Raw genomic sequence first — 27,792 nt, forward strand, 5'->3', positions numbered from 1 at the left:
GAACTGAGAAAAGTCAAGCGTGCAGCTGCCAAGATGCCACTTGCCACCAGTTTGGCCATATTTCAGAGCTGCAACATCACTGGAGTGCCCAAAAGCACAAGGTGTGCAATACTCACAGACATGGCCAAGGTAAGAAAGGCTGAAAGACGACCACCACTGAACAAAACACACAAGCTGAAACGTCAAGACTGGGCCAAGAAATATCTCAAGACTGATTTTTCTAAGGTTTTATGGACTGATGAAATGAGAGTGAGTCTTGATGGGCCAGATGGATGGGCCCGTGGCTGGATTGGTAAAGGACAGAGAGCTCCAGTCTGACTCAGACGCCAGAAAGGTGGAGGTGGAATACTGGTTTGGGCTGGTATCATCAAAGATGAGCTTGTGGGGCCTTTTCGGGTTGAGGATGGAGTCAAGCTCAACTCCCAGTCCTACTGCCAGTTTCTGCAAGACACCTTCTTCAAGCAGTGGTACAGGAAGAAGTCTGCATCCTTCAAGAAAAACATGATTTTCATGCAGGACAATGCTCCATCACACGCGTCCAAGTACTCCACAGCGTGGCTGGCAAGAAAGGGTATAAAAGAAGAAAATCTAATGACATGGCCTCCTTATTCACCTGATCTGAACCCCATTGAGAACCTGTGGTCCATCATCAAATGTGAGATTTACAAGGAGGGAAAACAGTACACCTCTCTGAACAGTGTCTGGGAGGCTGTAGTTGCTGCTGCACGCAATGTTGATGGTTAACAGATCAAAACACTGACAGTATCCATGGATGGCAGGCTTTTGAGTGTCCTTGCAAAGAAAGGTGGCTATATTGGTCACTGATTTGTTTTTGTTTTGTTTTTGAATGTCAGAAATGTATATTTGTGAATGTTGAGATGTTATACTGGTTTCACTGGTAAAAATAAATAATTGAAATGGGTATATATTTGTTTTTTGTTAAGTTGCCTAATAATTATGCACAGTAATAGTCACCTGCACACACAGATATCCCCCTAAAATAGCTAAAACTAAAAACAAACTAAAAACTACTTCCAAAAATATTCAGCTTTGATATTAATGAGTTTTTTGGGTTCATTGAGAACATGGTTGTTGTTCAATAATAAAATTAATCCTCAAAAATACAACTTGCCTAATAATTCTGCACTCCCTGTAATACTGCTCCCATGTACAAGACTATAACTACTATAATACTGCCCCTATATACAAGAATATAATGACTATAAGGCTAGGTCTACACGACGACAATTGTTGCACCAATGTCGCGCGACAATTTTTATAATGGCAGTCTATGGTGTCGCACTGCAACATGCTGCGACTGTGATGCCACAGTCGCAGAAAAATCTATTTTGAATCGATTTTCTGCGACTGTTGCGTCGCAGTCGCAGCATGTTGCATGTTGCAGTGCGACACCATAGACTTCCATTATAAAAATTGTCGCGCGACATTGGTGCAACAAAATGACGCGCGACAAATGTCATCGTGTAGACCTAGCCTAATACTACCTCCTATGTACGAGAATATAATGGTTATAATACTGCCTCCTAGGTTCACTAGGCACATTTTATTAGTAAATTGCCCCCATTCTGTGTATTTTTTGCTTTGCTCATAGATCACATTTCATAGGGATGCGTATAGTACTAACCAAGCCATGTCTGCTATCAGTTATCTTTATATAGAGAAGCGCTGGGAAGTCACCCCTCCTGACCTTCCAACTGGTAGTTAATGTCCACTTTGGAATTCTCTGTTTCCTTGATGATAAACTAAGGCCGAGTTCACACGAACGTGTGTGACCCGTGCCTGTGCTGCGGCCCGCAAATAGCGGGCCGCAATGCACGATCGCCGGCCGTAGGTCAGCCGCATCGGATCGCGGACCCATTCACTTTAATGGGTCCGCGATCCGCCCGTTCCGCTAAAAGATAGGACATGTTCTATCTTTTTGCGGAACGGAAGTATGGGACGTAACCCCACGGAAGCACTCCGTAGTGCTTCCGAGGGGTCCCGTCCCATGCGGCCGTTCCGCGATTCCGGATTTGCGGACCCATTGAAGTGAATGGGTCCGCATCCGTGATTCGGAATGCACACGGAACTGTGGCCGTGTATTGCGGCCGCGATTTGCGGGCCGCAATACGGCCACGGATCACACACGTTCGTGTGAACTTAGCCTAAGGAGAAGGTGTCCTATTGCTAAAGCACCCAAATGATCAGCTGTAATCTGTAGGAGAATCTGTCAGCAGGCTGTTTGGGTAATGCCAGGTCCTCCAAAATGAGACTAGATCTCTGTAGATGCAGTCAGCTTGGGCGAATCAGCAATCTTCAGTACTCCAGCTGTACAAAAACAACAACTCCCAGAATCCTCCTTTCACTTCAATGGGAATTACAAGCCTTCTAGGTACAAGAATATAACTACTACAATACTGCCTCCTAGGTACGAATAATATAACTACTGCAATACTGCCTCCTAGGTACAATAATATAACTACTACAATACTGCCTCCTAGGTACAATAATATAACTACTACAATACTGCCTCCTAGGTACAAGAATATAACTACTACAATACTGCCTCCTAGGTACAAGAATATAACTACTACAATACTGCTCCTATGTACAAGAATACAATTACTATAATACTGCCTCCTATTTACAAGAACATAACTACTTTAATACTGCAATCAACAAAAGAGGAAGCTAGCTTCTATCGGGCGAGTCCAGGCATGGGAAAGGTTAGGAACACCAGAAAATAGCAAAAGTAAATAAGCTTCCAGAGAAAAAGTAAAATTCAGATTTTTATTAAAGCGAACCTTTTACCTCATTTTCAATTTATAAACTAGCAACAGTACCTTATAGATTATCTTCAGTGTGTTCTTATACATGTTAGTGCTGCTTTCCTGCGCTGTTTATTCTTGAAAAAATCGTCTTATAAAGTTCAAATTTCCTGCTCCAACAGTCACGCAACAAGTCAAGGGGGTATCCCTTCCCTCACCTCTGGCTGTACCTCCCCTGCCCTAACCCCGCCTCTATGCTCTGTAATTGACAGCCGGCTCAGTCGCCGGGACCGCGCTTGTGAATTCTGTGCATGCACGGTCTACAGTGATCACGTGGGGCACTTGGAGCCTGAAGATAGGGGAGCGTGCGCACGGGAGGGAGAGCAGACAGGCAGGCATCGCGTACGGCGCATGTGCGATTCTGTTACAGGATCGCGCGGCGAATGAGGAGGACGGCGCATGCGCAGGATTCACAAGCGCGGTCCCGGCGACTGAGCCGGCTGTCAATTACAGAGCATAGAGGCGGGGTTAGGGCAGGGGAGGTACAGCCAGAGGTGAGGGAAGGGATACCCCCTTGACTTGTTGCGTGACTGTTGGAGCAGGAAATGTGAACTTTATAAGACGATTTTTTTCAAGAATAAACAGCGCAGGAAAGCGGCACTAACATGTATAAGAACACACTGAAGATAATCTATAAGGTACTGTTGCTAGTTTATAAAGTGAAAATGAGGTGAAAGGTTTGCTTTAAGGACAGCACGTTGTCCAAGTCACCGGTATCCAGCAGGGTGGCCACCCAGTAATCAGCACTGGTTAGAATGTGGGCAACTCTGCTGTCGTTGCGCAGGCACGGCAGCATGTAGTCGCTCATTTGTGCCAGGCTGCCCAGAGGCAAAGACAAGCTGTCCTCTGTGGGAGGTTTATCGTCTGTGTCCTCTGTATCCCACCAGCCATGCTCCATTGATGCCCATAAGCTGCTTTGGGTTCCACCCTGCTGTGAACACGGTTTCTCCTCCTCATCATCCTGCAGAACTGTGCCCTGGCTGGACAGTTGTGTACCTGGCCTCTGGTGGTGCAGGAACCCACTCTCCGAGCCACTTGTGAATGACTGGCCTGATAACCGTGGAAATTATGCCTCTTCCTCCCCCTCTTCCTCCTTTCCCACATCCTCTTCCATCATCGCCCGAAGCTTTTTTCAAGGAGATATACAAGTGGGATAGTAACGCAGAGGACGGAGACATTGGCACTGGCCATGTTGGTGGAGTACTCGAAACAGTGCAACATGGCACACATGTCCCGCATGGAGGCCCACTCATTGGTGGTAAAGTGGTGATGTTCCGCAGAGCGACTCACCCGTGCGTGCTGCAGCTGAAACTCCACTATCACCTGGTGCTGCTCGTACAGTCTGGCCAGCATGTGCAAGGTGAAGTTCCACCTTGTGGGCACGTCGCATATGAGGCGGTGAGTGGGAAGGCCAAAGTTATGCTGCAGAGCAGACAGGCGAGCAGCAGCAGGGTGAGAAAGCGCGCACAGACGGCCGGCACTTTCTGCTGCAGCTCTGACATATCGGGGTAAGTTTTCAGGAACCTCTGCACCACCAAATTCAGCACATGCGCCAGGAAAGGATGTGCGCCAAATCGGCTAGTTCCAGAGCTGCTGCGTGATTTCACCTGTTATCACACACCAAGAGTTATGTTACGAAACTCTTTTACCCCGCTACAACCTGTCAAGTGTATCTGCATTGTCATCCTGTGTAATTTAACATCGCATTCTCACAAATGTGCATATTCTAAGCCTGTTACATGTAATTTGCTGTAGTAGATTGGATGGCTGACAGTGCCTCCAGTTCCTTCACATTGTCTCCCACCCGGTCCCCTGCTGAAACCGCAGAGTTGGCACCTGCAGCCCATGGGCATCTGTCTTTCACCTCACCCCCTGGCAAATCAGCCAAGCAATCTGAGCCCCAAGTCATGCAGCAGTCTCTTCTGCTTTTTGATGATTCTGCTGGGGGGTTTCCGTGGGCCCTGGTCTGTCGCCTACGTACACCTGAGGAAAGTGTTTCATTTGGGCGTGTAGCTGGCACAGATCAACCACGTCCTCTCCCTGCAACAGGAGCTCCACCAGTACCACGACTAGGGCCACGTCCCTTATTTGATGCTCTCCTCTTTCTTTGAGGTCACCCACCGAACTAACAGACAGATTAACTAGATTAATTTCCCTGTCACGTATGCAGTGCAGGTGTAACTCACACCAAAAATGGGAATATGTCACCCACCGAACTAACAGACGGTTTACCTATATTAATTTCCCTGTCCCTGGATGCAGTGCAGTTGTACCTCACACCAAAAATGGGTATATGTCACCCACTGAACTAACAGACGGATTAACTATATTAATTTCCCTGTCCCTGGACGCAGTGCAGTTGTACCTCACACCAAAAATGGGTATATGTCACCCACTGAACTAACAGACGGATTAACTATATTAATTTCCCTGTCCCTGGACGCAGTGCAGTTGTACCTCACACCAAAAATGGGTATATGTCACCCACTGAACTAACAGACAGATTAACTATTATATTTTTGTGTCAGGGTACAAAAATGGTGCATTGCACCCACAAAAAAAATTACTATAGGTCACCCACCGAATTAACAGCCAGATTAATTATTATATTTCTGTGTCAGGGGTGCAAAGCTGGTGTATTGCACCCACAAAAAATCATTATATGTCACCCACAAAACAAATAGCCAGATTCCTAACACTCTCCCTTGCTTCAGCTGCCTTCTTCCTGTCCCTGCACTATTCAGAGCTGATGGGAGGTGCTACACGTGATTCAGCTTGTATAGAGGCTGGGTCACATGATGCACCGGCCAATCACAGCCATGCCATTATTAGGCATGGCTGTGATGGCTTCTAAGTGCCCACAGTTTAAAAGCTTGTTGATTAGCTGCCCTGCAGCCTTTCAAAATCTTTATTAAATGCCAGAACACCGAATTCGAACCCAAACTTTTCCGGCAAAGTTCAGGTTAGGGTCCGGGTACCCGAACTCGCAAAGTTCGGTACGGACCCCAATTTTACAGTTCAGGTTCGCTCAACACTATTCATCATCATTCAGAACTTAGAATCTGGATTTTTACAATCTAGATCGGTGGCTCTGGATCGTTTCCAGGACCTGGTAGAAAATGATCTATGCAAACTGAATGAGACAATTAGAACAGCAACTGTATCAGATAGAAATAGATATAATAATAATCTTTCATATAAGAACGTATTGCTTTGAAGGAGCTTGTCGATGCAGGATATTGTTATAAAGAAGGCTGATAAGGAAGGGGCAGTTGTTATCCTGGATACATTTATCTACAAATCCCAGAACATGCTAATGCTGGAGGATAACAAATGTACAGTCGTGGCCAAAAGTTTTGAGAATTAGATAAATATTGGAAATTGGAAAAGTTGCTGCTTAAGTTTTTATAATAGCAATTTGCATATACTCCAGAATGTTATGAAGAGTGATCAGATGAATTGCATAGTCCTTCTTTGCCATGAAAATTAACTTAATCCCAAAAAAACCTTTCCACTGCATTTCATTGCTGTCATTAAAGGACCTGCTGAGATCTTTTCAGTAATAAGTCTTGTTAACTTAGGTGAGAATGTTGACGAGCACAAGGCTGGAGATCATTATGTCAGGCTGATTGGGTTAAAATGGCAGACTTGACATGTTAAAAGGAGGGTTATGCTTGAAATCATTGTTCTTCTATTGTTAACCATGGTGACCTGCAAAGAAATGCATGCAGCCATCATTGCGTTGCATAAAAATGGCTTCACAGGCAAGGATATTGTGGCTACTAAGATTGCACCTCAATCAACAATTTATAGCAGGGGTACTCAACTGGCGGACCGCGGTCCAAATACGGACCGCGGCCGCCAGTTGTCCGGACCCCGGCCATCCTTCAGAGCGCTGCTCCTCTCCTGCACACTGTGCCGTGCAGGAGGAGGAGCTTACCGGCGCACTTCCACCTGTCCCACAGCGCAGTGAGACAGGGCTTCCTCCACATGTAGCGCTCCTCCTCCTGCACACTCTGGCAGCTCTGCTCAATACAGCGGCGGGGCACAGGAGCTGATAGTTCTCAGCAGCGCAGAAGGAGTCTCTCCCTCCCCCCTGTGCTGCTGTCCCCACCGCTGCCAATAAGAAGAGGCAGGAGGAGGAGGGGAGGGGCTGTGGCCACTGCGCCACCAATGAAGAAAACTGACCTGTATTACAAATACAGGAGGCGGGTGCCGGAATCAAATAGCCGGCACCCGACCTCTGTGACAGGGAGCTGCGATCAGCTGCAGTTGAGTTAACCCTTCAGGTGCGGTACCTGAGGGGTTAATTGTAGCTGATCGCAGCCCCCTGTCACAAAGGTCGGGTGCCGGCTATTTGATTCCGGCACCCGCCTCCTGTATTTGTATAAGAAACGTTGGTGGCACAGTGCGCCCCCCCAGTATAAGAAACATTGGTGGCGCAGTGCGCCCCCCCCCCCCCCTTCCCCAGTATAATAAACATTGGTGGCTCAGTGGGAAGTGCCAATGAGGGTTAAAAATAATAAAAGAAAATTAACTCACCTCCTCCAGTTCATCGCGTAACTGCCGGTCTCCAGTTCTTACTTCTTTCTTCAGGACCTGTGGTGACGTCACTGAGCTCATCACATGGCCCATTACCATGGTGATGGATCATGTGATGAGCTCAGTGATGTCACCACAGGTCCTGAAGAAAGAAGTAAGAACTGGAGACCGGCAGTTACGCGATGAACTGGAGGAGGTGAGTAAATTATTTTTTAACCCTCATTGGCACTGCCCAATGCGCCACCAATGTTTATTATACTGGGGTGATGGGGGGGCGCACTGCGCCACCAATGTTTATTATATTGGGGGGGGCGCACTGCGCCACCAATGTTTATTATACTGGGGTGATGGGGGGGCGCACTGCGCCACCAATGTTTATTATTTTGAGGGGGGGCGCACTGCGCCACCAATGTTTATTATATTGGGGGGCACACTGCGCCACCAATGTTTATTATATTGGGGGGCACACTGCGCCACCAATGTTTATTATATTGGGGGGCACACTGCGCCACCAATGTTTATTATATTGGGGGGCACACTGCGCCACCAATGTTTATTATATTGAGGGGGGGCACACTGCGCCACCAATGTTTATTATACTGGGGTGATGGGGGGGCACACTGCGCCACCAATGTTTATTATTTTGAGGGGGGGCGCACTGCGCCACCAATGTTTATTGTGATGGGGGGGCACACTGCGCCACCAATGTTTATTATTTTGAAGGGGGGCGCACTGCGCCACCAATGTTTATTATATTGAGGGGGGGCGCACTGCGCCACCAATGTTTATTATACTGGGGTGATGGGGGGCCACACTGCGCCACCAATGTTTATTATATTGAGGGGGGCGCACTGCGCCACCAATGTTTATTGTGATGGGGGTGCACTGCGCCACCAATGTTTATTATTTTGAGGGGGGGCGCACTGCGCCACCAATGTTTATTATATTGAGGGGGCCGCCAGACGAAAAAGTCGGACATGTAGTACTTTTAGTCTGGCGGCCTCTCACCGTGCTGCGCCGTAACTCTGCCCCCATCCCCATTATAGTCGATGGGCACAGAGCAGCGGCACGGCGAAGTAGTGGCAAGATGGATCTGACAGGGTGAGCAGCCTGTCGGGTCCATCCTGCTGCAAATGTGAAAGCACCCTTACTAATGAGCGCTTCCATCATGGAACGCCCATTAGTACAGCCTTTACCTCCACCGCTACTTGTGCTAGTAAAAAAAAATATATATTACGGCAGTGTTTCCCAACCAGTGTGCCTCCAGCTGTTGCAAAACTACAACTCCCAGAATGCCTGGACAGCCTTTGGCTGTGCGGGCATGCTGGGAGTTGTAGTTTTGCAACAGCTGGAGGCACACTGGTTGGGAAACACTGTATTACGGTACCTCCACCTCCATTTGCTCACGCTGTGGAGAACACTCCCTGCTGACTAGAAGCTCAGGACAGGACCTACAAGACGTCATCACGTTGGAGCACCGGTCCTGAGCTTGCAGTCAGCAGCGAATGTTCACCGCAGCCAGGTGAATGCAAATTTTTTATTTTTTTTTGCAAAAGCAGAGAAGGGGGGCAATACTCTTACTGGGGGCAATACTCTTACTGGGGGCACTAATGGGGACATTATTCTTACTGGGGCACTAATGTGGCCATTACTAATTCTGGGACTTACCCGGGGCGCTCCACTATAACGTCAGAGCGCCCCACGCGCATGTATCACATGATCGCATGGCATCTTTACTGTTGTCGTTCTGCTCGGACCTTCACCTGACTGCAGACCCTGGTATGTGGACCTTTAAAAAAACTAGTTGAGTACCCCTGATTTATAGGATCATCAAGAACTTCAAGGAAAGAGGTTCAATTCTTGTTAAGAAGGCTTCAGGGCGTCCAAGAAAGTCCAGCAAGCGCCAGGATCGTCTCCTAAAGAGGATTCAGCTGCGGGATCGGAGTGCCACCAGTGCAGAGCTTGCTCAGGAATGGCAGCAGGCAGGTGTGAGCGCATCTGCACGCACAGTGAGGCGAAGACTTTTGGAAGATGGCCTGGTGTCAAGTAGGGCAGCAAAGAAGCCACTTCTCTCCAAAAAAAACATCAGGGACAGATTGATCTTCTGCAGAAAGTATGGTGAATGGACTGCTGAGGACTGGGGCAAAGTCATATTCTCCGATAAAGCCTCTTTCCGATTGTTTGGGGTATCTGGAAAAAGGCTTGTCCGGAGAAGAAAAGGTGAGCGCTACCATCAGTCCTGTGTCATGCCAACAGTAAAGCATCCTGAGACCATTCATGTGTGGGGTTGCTTCTCATCCAAGGGAGTGTGCTCACTCACAATTTTGCCCAAAAACACAGCCATGAATAAAGAATGGTACCAAAACACCCTTCAACAGTAACTTCTTCCAACAATCCAACAACAGTTTGGTGAAGAACAATGCATTTTCCAGCACGATAGAGCACCGTGCCATAAGGCAAAAGTGATAACTAAGTGGCTCGGGGACCAAAACGTTGACATTTTGGGTCCATGGCCTGGAAACTCCCCAGATCTTAATCCCATTGAGAACTTGTGGTCAATCCTCAAGAGGCGGGTGGACAAACAAAAACCCACTAATTCTGACAAACTCCAAGAAGTGATTATGAAAGAATGGGTTGCTATCAGTCAGGAATTGGCCCAGAAGTTGATTGAGAGCATGCCCAGTCGAATTGCAGAGGTCCTGAAAAAGAAGGACTAACACTGCAAATACTGACTCTTTGCATAAATGTCATGTAATTGTCGATAAAAGCCTTTGAAACGTATGAAGTGCGTGTAATTATATTTCACTACATCACAGAAACAACTGAAACAAAGATCTAAAAGCAGTTTAGCAGCAAACTTTGTGAAAACTAATATTTGTGTCATTCTCAAAACTTTTGGCCACGACTGTATATTGCCCCCTCAGTGGTAATCCTTCCCCCCGTTATCAGCCTCTTTTATTGAATATTTTGCGCAAAGGAGTGACATTGGGCATTCTCAATCAAAAAGAACGTGATTACATTTACCGCATGTGGAGTATCCTGTTACCCCTATTTTTCATTCACTCCCCAAGATCCACAAATGGGGTTTTCCCGCTCCCATGAGAACGATTGTGGCCGGCATAGGTTCTTACTCTGAGAGATTCTTGGAGTGGGTGGACAACCTGCTGCAACCACTGGTTCCACACATACCAGGTTACCTGCAGGACACTGGATTCGTTTTGCAATCCTTTAAAGGTTTTGAATGGTGTTCTAAATACAGATGGATTGCAGCTGATGTAGTTTATTTATATATAAAAATACCTCAGAATCTTGCTACGGTATATCAGCGCTTCAGTGGTTCCTAATGACCTACAGTAATTATACTTTAGAATTACAGGAATCTGTTCTCCAGTGGAATTTTTATTAACGCATAATTTTTTTATGTTTATTTCTATCTACTACTTGCAGGTATCTGGTGTGTCTATGGGGACGAAATTTTCACCCTCCATAGCCAGTATTTACCGTATATGGCATGGTGGGAGAGTCAGTGCCTGTTTGCAGACACCAATCCTTATTCGGGGTGTATTAGGCGATATGGCCGCTATGTCGATGACCTGCTGTTTGTCTGGTCTGGAGACATAATGGCCATACCCCCCTTTGGATTATTTTTAAATAACAATAGTCACTCTTTCTCCTTCACCATTCATTATGATTCTCAGTCAATTTCATTCTTGGATTTGTGTTTAAAAGGGAACTCTGACAAACATCTTGTAAATACTAGTACCTTCAGAAAAGAGACCGCAGGAAATACTACTCTCCTTGCTGATTCCTGTCACCCAGCGCATGTGACTAAAAACATTCCTAGGGGAGAGATGGTCAGAGCCAGACGAAATAGCTCAGACAGTCTTTCCTTTAACCTGGAGAGTGAAATAATCTCTGCCAGGTTGCGGGTGAGGAATTATTCCCCGCATGCTATCAATAGAGGGAAAGACTGGGCTCAGTCTTTGAATCGCAGGACACTAATATTTCCTGATGCTTTTGACAATAGTGTAACTTTTATTACCAACTATAGTAAGGAATATACCCAAATATGTGCTATAGTGAGAAAACATCTATCAGTACTAAAATTTGATGATGATTGGAGTACAATTGCGGACATGGATATAAAGTGTGTAGCACGCAGGGCCCCTAACACTGCAACAAAAAATTTGACCTAGTCTTTTCCATAACCCCAAACTGGTCTGGTTACGCCACAAAGGAAGTTTTAAAGGGAGTCTGTCACCACATTTGAGCATATTAGACTGATCAAATAGCGTCATATGTGCCACCCAGAACTTAAAAACGGTACCTTTGTTGTATGTAACAGAGTTTTCTTTTAGCCGAAAATGAACTTTTAAGATTCTGTAAATGAGCCCTCTCAAGTGCCCAGGGTGGCGTCTCAATCCCCCGAGCCCCAGGTAGCACCTCCTCAACGGCTCATAACCCGCCCTCCGTGTGCCTCTGCCCGCCCGTTTACTCCCCTCCTCTGTCCTTTTCCACTGCAGCTGCGCGGTCAAATTCGTAGCGGGCGCATGCGCAATGCGATGCCCGCTCCTGGCAGGGCATCGCAATACCTACTGCGCATGCACCCGCTACGAATTTGACCGCGCAGCTGCAGTGGAAAAGGACAGAGGAGGGGAGTAAACGGGCGGGCAGAGGCACGGGGGCTCGGAGGATTGAGACGCCGCCCTGGGCACTTGAGAGGGCTCATTTACATAATCTTAAAAGTTCATTTTCGGCTAAAAGAAAACTCTGTTACATACAACAAAGGTACCGTTTTTAAGTTCTGGGTGGCACATATAACGCTATTTGATCAGTCTAATATGCCCAAATGTGGTGACAGACTCCCTTTAAATGTGGCCAGGATAGATACATATGTTGCAACTATATGATGGTTACCCAGATAGTTGTTTCTAAGGTGAATCATAAACAGTATCAAATTAAGCAATATATTAATTGCAACACTGACTGTGTAGTCTATCTGATAATATGCGGGGAAAGTTCTGTGCAGTGTGTGTGTTGCACAACAAATGCAATAAAAACCAGGATACTAAAACATAATTTCGGACATTCCACACTACAAAACCAGAAACATATCAGCGGCAATCTTACATTTAGCAATGGTTCACAAAGAAGATGTTTCCATGCTTACAGCACAGGGAATAGAAAGGGTTACAGCACCAGCTCGAGGGGGCGATCACAAGCGGAAACTGCAGAGCAGAGAAACATTTTGGATGTCTTGTTTGGATGTTTGTGCCCCTACTGGCCTAAATAGGGAACATCATTTAACTTTGCAATATGTTTGATTTGGAATGAGTATCTTTTGTTTCTTGTGTTTTTTCTTACTTTTTAAAAGAAAGAAAAGAGAGGGAGGAAGGAGAAAAAAAGGAAAAAGGGAGAAAGAAAAAAATTGCGAATTTTTTTTTACTCACCATGATATGGACTGCACTCCACTTTTTGTATCTTATCCCGATATTGACAACATGTGATATGCTGTTCCTCATTTCTGATTGGAGGCAGTCGCTATATCAATGTGGGTTGTATACACTTGCACTTGTCATGAGTAAGGATTTTAATGTTTTAATCCGAAACGCGTAGATAAAAGTGTGGGAGTTTTTATCGCTTTTCATAGTTTTTATTGGGAAGCTGGAATTTGTTCCTCTTTTTTGGATTTACCTTTGGTGCTGTGTTCCAAGCACCTCCGTGCCTTCCAAACGATGAGTAGGTGAGCGTTGTGCCTATACTGTATATTGTGACTTATCAGGTTGTATCTGCTCCCCTGTACAAGATATACTATGAACATAGATGGTTGACTGTGAGTCAGTGTACCTGGGTTGGACAGCTGACATTGTGCAATTTTGACTTCAACCTCAAAGTTTTATGACTTATTGGGATGTAAGATTACTTCAATCAGCTACCCCCTTTTGGAGCCGCCATCAGCGGCATCCAAAGGCTAATGTCTTTGTGGTCCCACCGAATGCCGGGCTGGACCGCCTAACTCTGGCGAAATTGCTCGTCATACCGGAGCCAAGCCACCCCTCCCCCCCCCCCGTACGTTCGGTACGCCTCCCCCACAGCATCCCTATAGCAAAAGAGCGCCAAACAGTGTTTGGGTGTCTTTTCGCCAACTACACTTAATAAAATAGCGAAAGCCTGCAGCCAATTAGAAAAAGTGCGTGCTTCTCCTCCTCCTCTCTTTTGCTCTCCTCAGGCTTCACCCTATCCAAATGAAACTTTTCTAATGGAAGCAACGAAAATATTTCTACATACTCGTCCTTCCAAATCTTCTCCCGGACCTCAGACTTCAAGTGGGCCCCCAACGGCCCCTTAAAGCAGACGTAAACCTCCCCCTTTGCTGCGTCCGCCAACCTAACATCCTCCCCCGCCTTAGCTTTTCCGCCCCCACTCGCCTCCGCTTCCCCTGCCGCTCCCCCAGCCGCCGCATCAGGCGCACTCACCACAGAAGCCGTACTAGCTCGCTCCCCAGCCCCCACCGCCGGCGCAGAAGCCCATACTGCCGCTGGAGATGTGACCGCCCCTGACCCCAAATGCGACAATAATGACAACATGCCCGACAACAATTCCTGCGCTAAACCCTCCGACCCAGTCCTGCACAGCTGATCAGATGTGACCCCACCCCCACCCAACACATGAGCCTGACTCATCATCCTCTCACCTGGCTGACCCTGGGGCATCCACCCAGCAGCCGCAGACCGCGCTGACCCTCCACTCGGCGTAGCTCCGACCGGTGATGAAGACGTCGTCGGACAGGTGTCTTCTGCGTCCACTGCTCGATCGTCTGCTTCCCACTCTTCCTGAATAATTTCCCCTTCTGCCAGCGACTGTTCAGGCAGAAGACACCCGTCGATGTCCGAAAGACGGGGTCGCGGCTCCGCTGGTTTGCTGTCCGAAAGCCCACTGCCATGTGGCCGCCGTCCCCGAACATCCCTGGCCTCCTCCTCGAAATCCCGGGAAACAGACTCCCTGGCCTGACAGCCAAGAGCCGCCCTGTGTCTTCCAGATGCTGCTGGCTCTACCTGCTGCACTGTGGGTGGAGCTAAACCGACTTCCACAGCCAGCGCTCCTCCCCTTGTCCTCCTGCCTGCAGTACCAGGCCTCACCGCTGGTGTCGCTGTTGTGTTCGTCCTGCTCACTCCATGGCAGGGAGAAGACCACCGCCGGCCCACTGATACAGGCCGCGACGCCACCCTCTCCGACCCGGTCACCGTCCTCGCTGGCAGGCCCTCACCACTGGTCAGTGAGGCCGCAACTGCCGCCATCCTCCCGGCCGGGCTCCCGCTCGCAGCTACAGGTAAGGCCCGCTCCTCCAATGGGACATTCTGCGACCTCCCCCGCCGTGAAGGAGACAGGATACGGGGGCTAGCCCGTCCCTCCCCTGCAGGTGCTCGACGCTGTGCAGGATTCCTCCCGCTGCGACGGCCAGCCGTAACCCTTTCGGCGCCGACCGACCGCAGCGGAGGGTTTCTGATGGGGCTCCTTAAGCGTCGCCGCACCCGGGAGGTCGCCTCATGGCTCAGTCTGTCCGGTGGCACAGACCTCCGGGCCCTGCTCCTCACTGTCGGCGCAGCTGGTGGCACAGCCTGCGCCTCCAAAGCCGCCTGAAAATTCTGCTCCAACCATGCAGAACCATGCTGTTCTGCAGCTGCCCTAACCGCCGCCAGCAACTGCTCTAAGGAAGACATTATCACAACTACACTACCTATCACTACTCACACGTATCTAGCAACTCACAGGTCTACCCCGGACACTACTGCACGTCCCACCCCTGTAACAGTTTATATACAGCCCGCAAAAATTAGCTAATACCCCCCCTTCCCACCAATCAGACTCCAGAGCCGAGTATCCCATAAAATTAACCCCTTCCTGCCTTCGTACTTCCCCCCAAGTCAGGATGCATTTCGCTAATGTCTGCGCCTCGCTCCGTTGCTCCAATTCTCAAGGGCTACAGTCAATTGTGGTTTGAACATTCCATTCTCTTTGTGTTGATATGAATGATAGGAGTTGTAGGTGTGGTGAGAATCAAGGAGTGTTTACTACCCATAGAGTGCCTAGGCAGGCTGGCATCAGTGTGCCCTAAAAGTAGCTGCTGTGAAAAAAAAAGTGACAAAATCAAAAATTAAAACTGATTTAAAACGGAGGATAAAATGGAGCACAGAACGCAACATACAGTCCTGATCAAAAGTTTAAGATCACTTGAAAAATGGCAAAAAATCATATTTAGCATGGCTGGATCTTAACAAGGTTCCAAGTAGAGCTTCAACATGTAACAAGAAGAAATCGGAGTGATACAAAACATTTTTTGAGCATTCAATTTAATGAAAACAACGAATAAACTGAAACAGGCTGTTTTTCAGCTGATCAAAAGTTTAGGACCACATGTCTTTAAAAGGCCAAATCTGTGCAAAGATGTGGATTCATTGTCATTTTCTGTCAGGTAGTCACACGCTGTGATGGCAAAGGCAAAAAAACACTCCCTTTTTGAACGTGGTCGGGTTGTTGAACTGCATAAGCAGGGTCGCTCACAGCGCGCCATCGCTGCTGAGGTGGGACGCAGTAAGACAGTCATTTGGAATTTCTTAAATGATCCTGAGGGTTATGGAACAAAAAAGTCAAGTGGAAGACCCAAAAATATTTCAGTCCTCGACCCAAATTAAGGCCCTTACTGATGCTGACTGCAGCCCCATAACCATCAGACGGCATCTGAGACTGAAGGGCTTCAAAAACAAAAAACGTCTTCAAAGACCTCGTCTCCTTGAACGCCACAGAACTGCTCGTTTGGACTTTGCAAGAGAGCTATTTTCTACGTGCCACAGTGGAGGGGGCGCCATAATGGTCTGGGGTGCTTTTTCCTTCAGTGGAACAATGGAGCTTCAGGAAGTGCAGGGGCGTCAAACGGCCGCTGGCTATGTCCAGATGTTGCAGAGAGCATTCCTCATGACCGAGGGCCCTCGTCTGTGTGGTAACGACTGGGTTTTTCAACAAGACAACGCTACAGTACACAATGCCCGCAGGACAAGGGACTTCTTCCAGGAGAATAACATCACTCTTTTCGCCCATCCTGCGTGTTCCCCTGATCTAAATCCAATTGAGAACCTTGATGGATGGGGATGGATGGCAAGGGGAGTTTACAAAAATGGACAACAGTTCCAGACAGTAGATGTCCTTCATGCGGCCGTCTTCACCACTTGGAGAAATGTTCCCACTCACCTCATGGAAACACTTGCATCAAGCATGCCGAAACGAATTTTGGAAGTGATAAACAATAACGGCGGAGCTACTCATTACTGAGTTCATGTTTGGAAGTTGGATTTCTGTTTTGGGGGGGTTTATTTTTTTTTTGGAGGTGTGGTCCTAAACTTTTGATCAGCTGAAAAACAGCCTGTTTCAGTTTATTCGTTGTTTTCATTAAATTGAATGCTCAAAAAATGTTTCGTCTCACTCCCATTTCTTCTTGTTGCATGTTTAAGCTCTACTTGGAACCTTGTTAAGATCCAGCCATGCTAAATATGATTTTTTGCCATTTTTCAAGTGGTCTTAAACTTTTGAGGACTGTATAGATTCTCATCAGTTATATGTACTAAAATGCTATTTTAAGCATAATTATGGCTGTTTCAAGTTCTTGAATATAAATGAAAGCTCAGGCTTACAATTTAAGAGTTATTAAAATGGATCCACATTTCATTTACATAGAGATATTCTTCTAGGAACATTTGAATAAGTATTAGCTATGCCAAGAATCTTCGATGTGAAAGGTCTCAGCCATTTTTACATATCAGGTATGAGTAGGAAACTTTAACCTGAAATGGATCCACATTAAGTATACTTTATGGGTAAGAATCTTTGACATGAAATGTGTCAGTCTTGCTTGTGCTTTTTGGGATCTTTTCCACCATGTATGGGTTATGAGCATCCTTTTTTTTATGTGAAAGGCATCAGCCATGCTTGTGTATTAAGGAATGGGTTTCATGAAGTATGAGCTATGCAAAAGAATCTCTTACACAAAATGCATACTCACTAGAAATCTTGACTTGAAAGCCTTTATCCATGATAATGTTTTTAGAGATACATTACAATAGGATAAAGTATGAGTAAGAAGCCTTGACATTAAATGCATCAGCTACGTTGATTTTTGCTAATGTACCCTGGTTATTTAACTGGTGTTCTGATGTGCATACATTTATTCCTGTGCCCAAAAGTTCTGTTATCTAGGTGCAGGGTCGGACTGGCACACCACAGTACCAGAGGATCCTCCAGTGGGCCCAGTCTCTGAAGTCATAGTGGGCCCCAAAGTTGCAGGAGCTGATCTCTTGCTTTTAGGGTCTATTTCTTTGATTCCAAACCTATTAGTATTTTTGATGATATAGGGGTTAGGCCCCAAGAATAATATCATCTGGTGGGCCTAAGAAACCCCAGTCCAACACTGTCTAGGTGTAGGTTTTTAAGTGAGATTCCTTTTGAAGTCAGGATATTTATGATCTTGCTGTTTTCTCAGATTCGCACAACAGTCAATAAACTTGCAATAACTCCACAATGGACCAACTATGGGCTCCGCATGTTTGGTTACCTCCACCCAGCTTCAGACGGTAAGTGCGCCCCTAGAATTATTAGATTTCTTGATCATCACTAGATGTTATGACTTGTTATTGCCCCTCTTGAGTCACTAATATATCCATAGGCTGGGCAAACACATAAAGTAGCTGTCGGCCAAATGAGCATTACTCCCAATCTCTTCATACAGAAGAATGCTTGGCTCGGCTGAGCAAGCAATCCTTTGGCAGAGGCTTATTTCTGAGGACAAAAGAACAGGACAGTTGAAGTCCAACTTCATCAATCCTTATCTTCCACAACATCTGCTGTCAGAGTAAAGTCAGGAAGCTCCCATACATATTGGATGGTTGACAACTTTAGCCGATATACATCTAATGAGTATGGACAGCTTTATTCTTCTTGCCAAACCTGGAAGTATTTGATAAGTTTGACCTTGAAATTCTTTTGAAGAGGTTGTCCACTTTCTGTTTACTGTTCTCCAGTGTGTTTGTAAGATGATTGTATGGCACTTACTAATATAGCATTTGTTGAAATTATGCAACATTTTCTATATTTCCTAAGATATGCCCTTTTGTTTGCCAAGTCTTTTGTGCTGTCTACAGAGATCCTGTCCAAAAAATGGCTGTGACCAGGCAAAGTAGCCAGAAAGTGGAGCTGCATCGCCGTGATGTTAGGGGAGAGGGGAGGAAGCCTTGTGTGGTTAGGGGAGGAGCAGACAGCGGGGAAGGGCAGCAGTCTTAAGCACTTTGAAAAGGAAATCCCAGTGAGCTGGGCACTTGGATGTCAATTTCTATAGGAATAAAAGTTATTTTCCTGGACATTGAATAAACACCCAAATGACCTAAATATATGTTTAGAAGGCTCTTACGATGTTCTAATCGGCATTTCGGGTAGTTAAAGTATGTGACAGACTCCCTTTAATAATTCATACCTACTAATTAAAAAATGTGATAGGTTACCTAACAGGTGCTATTACACTGGTCCATGTTTGGGCAGGATGAGCAGCCACCAAAAACCCAGTGTTTCTCGTTTGTCAGTTGATCAGCCGCACAATTACACATTATGGTATCAAATTATGGTACACAAATATGGTATCAAGAAAAACTTAACAACGCCCGGCAAAATATAAGCCCTCCTACAGCTAGTTATGGGGGTCAGAATATGGCAATGCAAAGAAAAATCTTTTCCATAGCTTTTATTTTTTAAGTATTAAAACACCAGAAAAAAATATATAAATATGGTATCGCTATAATAGTACTGACCCAGAGAATTAAAGGGATTCTGTCATCTCTTTTTACCCTATAGAGATGCGGTCATGCACGGCTAGATCTCTGAGTGGTTTTATTGAGTGTAAAAAATGATTTTATATATATGTAAATCAGCCTGGTAAGGAGCCCAAGGGGCTGCACTAACCATTCTGGAGCCCAGCCACGCACCCCTGTGAAGATGCCCAGCACCGCCTGTAACCAGCAATCTCCTCCTTGCTCACAAAGTGAGATCGCCGTAATCTTGCGATGCCGAGGTCGCGCATGCGCAGTGCCGGCATAGTGTTCCTTCCCTGTGCTGGCATCAGCCTCAGGCAAGGAACTGCGCATGAGCGAGCTTGCGCATCGCGAGATTACAGTGATCTGACTTTCTGAGAAAGGAGGAGATTCGTGGATACAGGCGGTGCTGGGCTCCTTCACAGGGGGGCGGTGCTGGACTCCAGAACGGTTAGTACAGCCCCTTGGGCTCCTTACCAGGCTGATTTACATACATCTAAAATCATTTTTTACACTCAATAAAACCACACAGAGATATGGGACAAGTATATTGTGGACATGCTAGCGGCGATCTAGCCGTGCATATCCGCATCTCTATAGGGTAAAAAGAGGTGACAGAATCCCTTTAAGTTGACATGTCAGTTTTACTGCATATAGAATGCTGTAAAACCCTTAAAACAGTAGTAGAATTGTGTCCCGTCCCCCCCCTTATTCAGCCACCTAACTTCCCACTACAATCCTATGCAATAAACGATACCATTAGAAAATACAACATGTTCCACACAAAAACAAACCCTCCTTTGTCTATATGAACAGAAAAATAAAATAGTTATGGCTCCGGGGAAGCAGGGAGTAAAAAACCGAAAAGACAAAATGGAAAATCGCCATGTCAGGAAGGGGTTAAGGCCAGGAACAGGAAGTGTTGTTCTAGGGGCACAGTACCGTACCTCTTTGAAAGAATACTTGCTTGATGAAACCCACATATGGGTGTAATTGCTTGCCCTTGGTTGCATGGTCTATAAACTCCTATGTTGTACGGCAGGTTATTTTGTAACACGTGCCTCTTTCTCATTGTCACTGCTGTAGGTGAATTCCAGTTTGCGGTATCTTCAGATGACAACTCAGAGTTCTGGCTCAGTGATGATCAGTCGGTGGCAAAGCTGCGGCTCCTGTGTAGAGTAGGACCGGTATGGAGAAGCACTTCTATATACACCAAACAGGGTGTCCGCTACACACAAACGCAGGGCTGGATATAGAGAGGAAAATGTGCTTCACATACGATTGTCTGGACTGGGTTAAATTGTAACAAACCCTCAGCTCTATAGGATGTAAAGCGAACCTCCGGTCCAAAAAAAAAAACTATTCACATTAACTGGGGAACAATCATAACACTTACATGTTGACCTCCTTTTTACCTGTTCAGGTGCAGATCTGCCAATTCCTGGTTTCCTCACCTGTCATCCAAGATGGCCACCCTGCTTCTCAAACTGTGATTGGTATTCCCAGACACTTCCTGTCTGTCCAGTCCTACTCTTGGATTGGCCAGCATTACAAATGCACAGTGGGCATCAGGTAGTCTGAGAAGCAGTGCACCCATCTTGGATGACAGAAGAGGAGCCCAGGAGTTGGCAGATCTGCAACAAAACAGGTAAGAAGAAGGTCAACAGGTAAGTGTTCTGTTCATTCCCCAGTTAATGTGTTTTTTTTTTGTTTGTTTTTTGCTGTCCCCAACATTTCAGTAGTTTTTCTCTTTCTGTACTGTAGGCAGGGAAGCAGTGGACTGCCCCGGGAGAGTATGAGAAATTTCAAGGTCAAATCTCCACACTAGTCAGGTAAGACTCAAAGGAAAACACCTTTACCCCAAGTACCCCCTTCGTTATCCTGTGGAAGTAGAAGACCCCCTAGTGGGAAACTCTGTCAGACAAAAAAACTGACTATTCCGACCCCACCCAACCAGGGTTGCCAACCAGAATTTTCCTTTTTTCTGGACAACCTATCCCCAAATCACGGACAGCCAACATTTTTTACGGACAAATTAGAAAACTATAATGAATAATAAAGATTATAAGTAATACACGTCTATAGCTCCATATTTACTATGAGCTGTAAAATGGTGATAATTACCATCAAATTAATCTAGTCAAGTACCACCAGCCTCAAAAAAATCACAGGCACATCTATTTTTTTCATGGACACAGGAAAAAAGTCACCTATATTTACGGACTGTCCAGAAATTTCTGGATGGTTGACAACACTGACCCCAACCCTCACCCTTGAGGTGAATCATCTGAACCTCATTTTCCCCATCATTCTACCACTGGGGCACTGCATGGGAGGGAAGAAGATCTGTCATCATTCCCAGGATAATCCGCACTGAAAGAGGTTATTATCCTACAGATCCTGCTACAGATAGGAGGGGGTACTGAGAGCCCCTTACCAAGTACTGATTATAGAATTTGGATTCGGGGGTTGCCACCTGTCAGGCATACCCTGCTTGAATGGTAGAGAGATACATATTTTTTCAGAGTTGCCTTATGTCTCCTTATATTGCAGGTTGTCAACCTCCAGGCGATATTACTTTGAACTGTTACACAAACAGGATGACATAGGGACAGACCATGTGGAATTGGCGGTGAGTCCTACCATATAAATTACTACATTGTAACCTTTTGGTGTATAATTATATACAGATACAGCATCGCTAGCGCTCCCACTGGAATCGCGTGAGCGCATAGCGATATCGAATTTAAATCGTAAATCCGAAGCGTCTAAATAGATCATTGAGAAAATTCAGGGTGCAATGTTGGTTTGTGAACACCAGATGGCGCATGGAACTGCAGTCAGCATTAGTATATAGCCCTTATGAGACGCGATTCACGCGCATATGTAATTGCCTATTTGTCGCATAACATAAACTATCCAACATTAAGAGAAAATTATAAATCAGTAATGAGAATCGTTACTGATTTATAATTTTACTCTATGTAAAATTATAACACCATCTGGTGTTCACAAACCAACATTGCACCCTGAATTTTCTCAATGGTCTATTTAGACGCTTGAGGTTTACGATTTAAATTCGATATCACTATGCGCTCACGAGATTCCAGTGGGAGCGCTAGCGATGTTAAGCGTTTTTTACACTATTCATGAATAAAGTTAGAACAAATTTATAGTACTATAGCGAATATATTCGTATTGTATAATATTCGTCTTTTTAGCACCATCGGATCTGAGTAAAATACTGAAAACTCATATCCGATGGTATATTCTAACCACCCGGCATTCCCATGGTGACGGCCAGGACGCTTGTCGGGGCGTAGTGTGTAAATGGCAAATAATATTCTATATCGTACTATGCATTCGTTTTTTAGAATATTCGTCCTCGTCTTTCATACTAGTCCAAATCCAATGTTAAGATTGAATTCGCGTTTTTTCATTTGAAAATCGGGAGTACCCGATCACATGATTATGTAAGTTCGCGAGAGTACAACGGTTTTTGTTTGAAGTCGTGTGTGCGATTATTAGCTATATCTATACGAATTTTTATTTTTTCCCAATATGAACAGCACTGTTTGTGTGACAGTTAAAAGTAGATATACTATTTGAATATTTGCACTCAACAATACATTACATTATCCCTTATATCATCTACCGGCACAGGGTGTACTGATCCTGCGTAGGTCACACTACAATAAGGGCTCGTTCACACGACCGCATTTCTTTTTCAGTGTTTTGCGGGCCGTTTTTTGCGGATCCGTTTTTTTGTTTCACTAGTGTTTCCGTTTTTCCGTATGGCATATACAGTAATTACATAGAAAAAATTGGGCTGGGCATAAGATTTTCAATAGATGGTTCTGCAAAAACGGAACAGACACGGAAGACATATGGATGCGTTTCCGTATGGGTTCAGTTTTTTTTGCGGACCCATTGACTTGAATGGAGCCACGGAACGTGATTTGCGGGCAATAATAGGACATGTTCTATCTTTCAACGGAACGGAAAAACGGAAACGGAATGCATACGGAACACATTCAGGGTTTTTTTCGGAAACATTGAAATGACCGGCCCGTATATGGAATGCAAAAAACGTTCATGTGAACGAGCCCTAAACGCTATAAAAGCTGCTGTCTGTGTGGTGTTGTACTTTTACACTTGCGGCAGGACAGATCCGACAAGCTGTTCACCCTGTCAGATCCGTCCTTCCACTATGTCACCGTGCCGTCGGACTGCCGCTCTGTCCCCAATGACTATAATGGGGGAGGGGGCCGGAGCTACGGCGCAGCATGGCAGTGCACGGGGAGAGATCGCCGGACTAAAAGTACTGCATGTCTGACTTTTTAGTCCGGCGATCTCTCTCCGTGCACTGCCGTGCTGCGACGTAGCTCCGCCCCCATTATAGTCAATGAGGACTGAGCAGCAGTCAATACAGAAACTGACTAACTGCTATTTGGATTAAATATAGGCCTCACACACTGCGGTTAAGCAGCGGAAGCTCAAGGCTCCCTTTCTAGATGGTTATGTTGGTACACAGAGGTAGGATTGCCAGAGTGGTGCAGGGTGGCTTACAATCTCTGTAGATGTTATATACACGTGTCATGGTTTTCCTACCTGGATATCCGTGGATCCCAGATGTGATGTTGTCCGAAGCTGTGCAAAAGGGTAGTTAACTTGGATAGTGTAGAAATAAAGTTGAGTCCTGACTTGGTTGTATGGAAGTTCAACAGTTGCTTTACTTTGCATAAACGATAATCCAAACAATCCACAGAACTTGTCTTGGTTCCCAGCAAGTTTTAGCAGGACTTTGGCAAATACTTCTGCAAAACAAACTTCTCTCTGCTGAATCTGTGGTGTACTCACTCAGCTCTGCTATGTCAGCAATATTAACCCCTTAAGGACCAAGCCATTTTTCACAATTCTGCCCAGGCCATTTTTAACAAATCTGACATGTGTCACTTTATGTGGTAATAACTTTAAAATGCTTTTACTTATACAGGCCATTCTGAGATTTCCTCTTTACATATTGTACTTCATAATAGTGTTAAAATTGAGTCCAAAAATGTCATTTTTATTTATAATAAAATGCAAAATTTGCAAAAAATTTAGAAAAATTAGCACATTTTCAAATTTCTAATTCTCTATTTTTATAATAGATAGTAATACCTCCAAAGATAGTTATTATTTTACCCCATATGTCTACTTCATGTTTGGATCATTTTGAAAATGAAATGTAATTTTTTTGGGGATGTTAGAAGACTTAGAAGTTTAGAAGCAAATCTTTTAAGAACATTTCCAAACCCCAATTTTTTCAGGACCAGTTCAGTTATGAAGTCCGTTTCTACGTCTTACATATTAGAAACCACCCATAAATCACCACATTTTAGAAACTAAACCCTTCAAGCTATTCAAAACTGATTTTACAAACTTTGTTAACTCTTTAGGTGCCCCACAAGAATTAAATGAAAATAGGAATGAAATTTCAAAATTTCACTTATTTTTTTGCAGATTTTAATTTTCACTCTTTTTTTCTTCAACACATCAAGAGTTAACACCAAAACAAAACTCAAAATATATTACCCTGAATCTGTAGTTTACAGAAACACCCCATGTGTGCTCAAAAACTGATGTATAGGCGCACAGCATGCTTCAGAGTGGAAGGAGCACCATATGGCTTTTGGAGGACAGATTTTGCAGGATTGGCTTTTTGGAGCTATGTCGCCAATGAAGACACCGTGACAAAAAGTCACCCCTTTCTGGAAACTACACCCCTCAAGGAATATTTTAAGGTGTGTAGTACGCACTTTGACCCATCAGGCGTTTCACAGAATTAGGAAACACTTGGCTGGGAAAATTAAAAATTAAAATTTTTCCAGAAAAAGTTGCTTTAGACCCAATATGTGATCAAAAAATTACGTATGGGTGCACTTCAAAAGGGAAGTAGCGCCATAGGGCTTTTGGAGGACAGATTCTGCAGGATTAGCTTTTGGGAGCTATGTCGCATGTGAAGGTACCCCTAGAGTGGAAACCCCCAAAAAGTGGCCCCATTCTGGAAACTACACCCCTTAAGGAATATTTCAAGATGTGTAGTGAGAACTTTGTCCTCAAAGGTGATTCATGGAATTGGCTGTTAAAATGAAAAATATTTTTTCCCCCCAAAAAATGGACTTTAGGCCCACATTTTTCACTTTCACAAGGGGTAACAGGACAAAATGCACCCCACCTTTTGTTCCCCATTTCCCCCCGAATATGCCAGCACCCCATATGTGCTCAAAAAATGATGCATGGGCGCACAGCAGGTTTCAGAGTGGAAGGAGCACCATTTGGCATTAGGAGAGAGGATTTAGCTGGAATGGTAATTGGGAGCTATGTCTCATGTGAAGACACCCTAACGTGGCCCTAGAGTAGAAACCCCAAAAAGTGACTCCATTCCGGAAACTACACCCCTCAAGGAACATTTAAAGATGTGTAGTGAGCACTTTGACCCATCAGGCGTTATACAGAATTAGGAAACGCTTGGCTGTGAAAATAAAAAAAATTACTATTTTTTCCTGAAAAAGTTGCTTTACACCCACATTTTTCACTTTCACAAGGGGTAACAGGACAAAATGCACCCCACATTTTGTTCCCCATTTCCCCCTGAATACGCCAACACCCCATATGTGCTAAAAAAATGATGTATGGGCGCACAGCAGGCTTCAGAGTGGAAGGAGCACCATTTGGCGTTGGGAGAGAGGATTTAGCTAGAATGGTAATTGGGAGCTATGTCGCATGTGAAGACACCCTGAGGTGGCCCTAGAGTGGAAACCTCCAAAAATTTACCCCATTCCGGAAACTACACCCCTCAAAAAATTATATCAAGGTGTGTAGTGAGCACTATGACCCATCAGGCGTTTCACAGTATTGGGAAACGCTTGGCTGTGAAAATTAAAAATTAAAAAAAAATTCCAGAAAAATTTGCTTCACACTCACATTTTTCACATTCATAAGGGGTAACAGGACAAAATGCACCCTACATTTTGTTCCCCATTTTTCCCCAAATCCGCCAACACCCTATATGTGCTAAAAAAAATGATGTATCGGCGTATGGCAGGGCTCTAGAGTCAAACAGCTAAATATGGATTCTGCTGACCTGAATTCGCAGACATGTATTTTAGGTGCCATGTCGCATTAAATAAATTCCTGAGGTCCCCAGAAATGAAAACCCCCAGAAGCATGGGCGTAGGAAGCGGGGGGGACGGGGGGGACGGATCCCCCCCAGGAAATAATGCGGGGGACACAGGTATGGTCAAATCCCCCACAGCGGCAGCGGGGCAATGTGTGCGGCGGCGGCGGGGCAGGCACTGAGATGAGCCAGGGCTGGAGATGATAGTTCTCTGCCCCGCCGCCGATGTTCTATTCAGCAGCGCAGTGGAGAAGGAGTCTCTCCCTCCCTCCTGTGCTGCTGCCCCCGCCGCTGCCAATAGGAAGAGAGACAGGAGGAGGAGGGGAGGGGCTGTGGCCACTGCGCCACCAATGAAGATAACTGACCTGTAATACAAATACAGGAGGCAGGTGCTGGAATCAAATAGCCGGCACCCGACCTCTATGACAGGGAGCTGCGATCAACTGCAGTTGAGTTAACCCTTCAGGTGCGGTACCTGAGGGGTTAACTGCCGCTGATCGCAGCTCCCTGTCACAAAGGTCGGGTGCCGGCTATTTGATTTCAGCACCCGCCTCCTGTATTTGTATAAGAAACGTTGGTGGCACAGTGCGCCCCCCCCCCCCCCCAATACTCCAGTATAAGAAACATTGGTGGCTCAGTGGGAAGTGCCAATGAGGGTTAAAAAATAATAAAAAAAATTAACTCACCTCCTCCAGTTGATCGCGTAGCTGCCGGTCTCCTGTTCTTTCTTCAGGACCTGTGGTGACGTCACTGAGCTCATCACATGGTCCATTACCATGGTGATGGATCATGTGATGTATCATGTGATGAGCACAGTGATGTCACCACAGGTCCTGAAGAAAGAACAGGAGACGATCAATTGGAGGAGGTGAGTTAATAATTTTGTTATTTTTTAACCCTCATTGGCACTGCCCACTGCGCCACCAATGTTTATTATATTGAGGGGGGGCGCACTGCACCACCAATGTTTATTATACTGGGGTGTTGGGGGGGGCGCACTGCGCCACCAATGTTTATTATACTGGGGTGTTGAGGGGGCACACTGCGCCACCAATGTTTATCATACTGGGGTGTTGGGGGGGGCGCACTGCGCCACCAATGTTTATTATATTGAAGGGGGGCGCACTGCGCCACCAATGTTTATTATACTGGGGTGTTGGGGGGGGCACACTGCGCCACCAATGTTTATTATACTGGGGTGTATATCATGTTTATTGACCTTCTACTACGCATTCTGTATTCAGAATGCTATTATTTTCCCTTATAACCATGTTATAAGGGAAAATAATACAGTGAATAGACTTTCATCCTAGCAACCATGCGTGAAAATCGCACCGCATCCGCACTTGCTTGCGATTTTCACGCAGCCCCATTAACTTCTATGGGGCCTGCGTTGCGTGAAAAACGCACA

General features: G+C 45.6%; 1 protein-coding gene across 1 annotated transcript in view; it reads left to right on the plus strand.

The window, feature by feature from the left end:
* B4GALNT3 (beta-1,4-N-acetyl-galactosaminyltransferase 3) overlaps positions 1-27,792 on the plus strand; it is a 177,768-nt gene that overhangs the window by 96,125 nt on the left and 53,851 nt on the right. Inside the window, exons 5-8 of the mRNA XM_040436438.1 lie at positions 17,902-17,992; positions 20,306-20,406; positions 20,984-21,051; positions 21,773-21,851. Of these exons, the coding sequence (XP_040292372.1) occupies positions 17,902-17,992; positions 20,306-20,406; positions 20,984-21,051; positions 21,773-21,851 (339 nt within the window). The remainder of the gene's footprint in view (positions 1-17,901; positions 17,993-20,305; positions 20,407-20,983; positions 21,052-21,772; positions 21,852-27,792) is intronic.

This window comes from Bufo bufo, chromosome 1, assembly GCF_905171765.1.
Source record: "Bufo bufo chromosome 1, aBufBuf1.1, whole genome shotgun sequence".
NCBI classification, from domain to species: domain Eukaryota; kingdom Metazoa; phylum Chordata; class Amphibia; order Anura; family Bufonidae; genus Bufo; species Bufo bufo.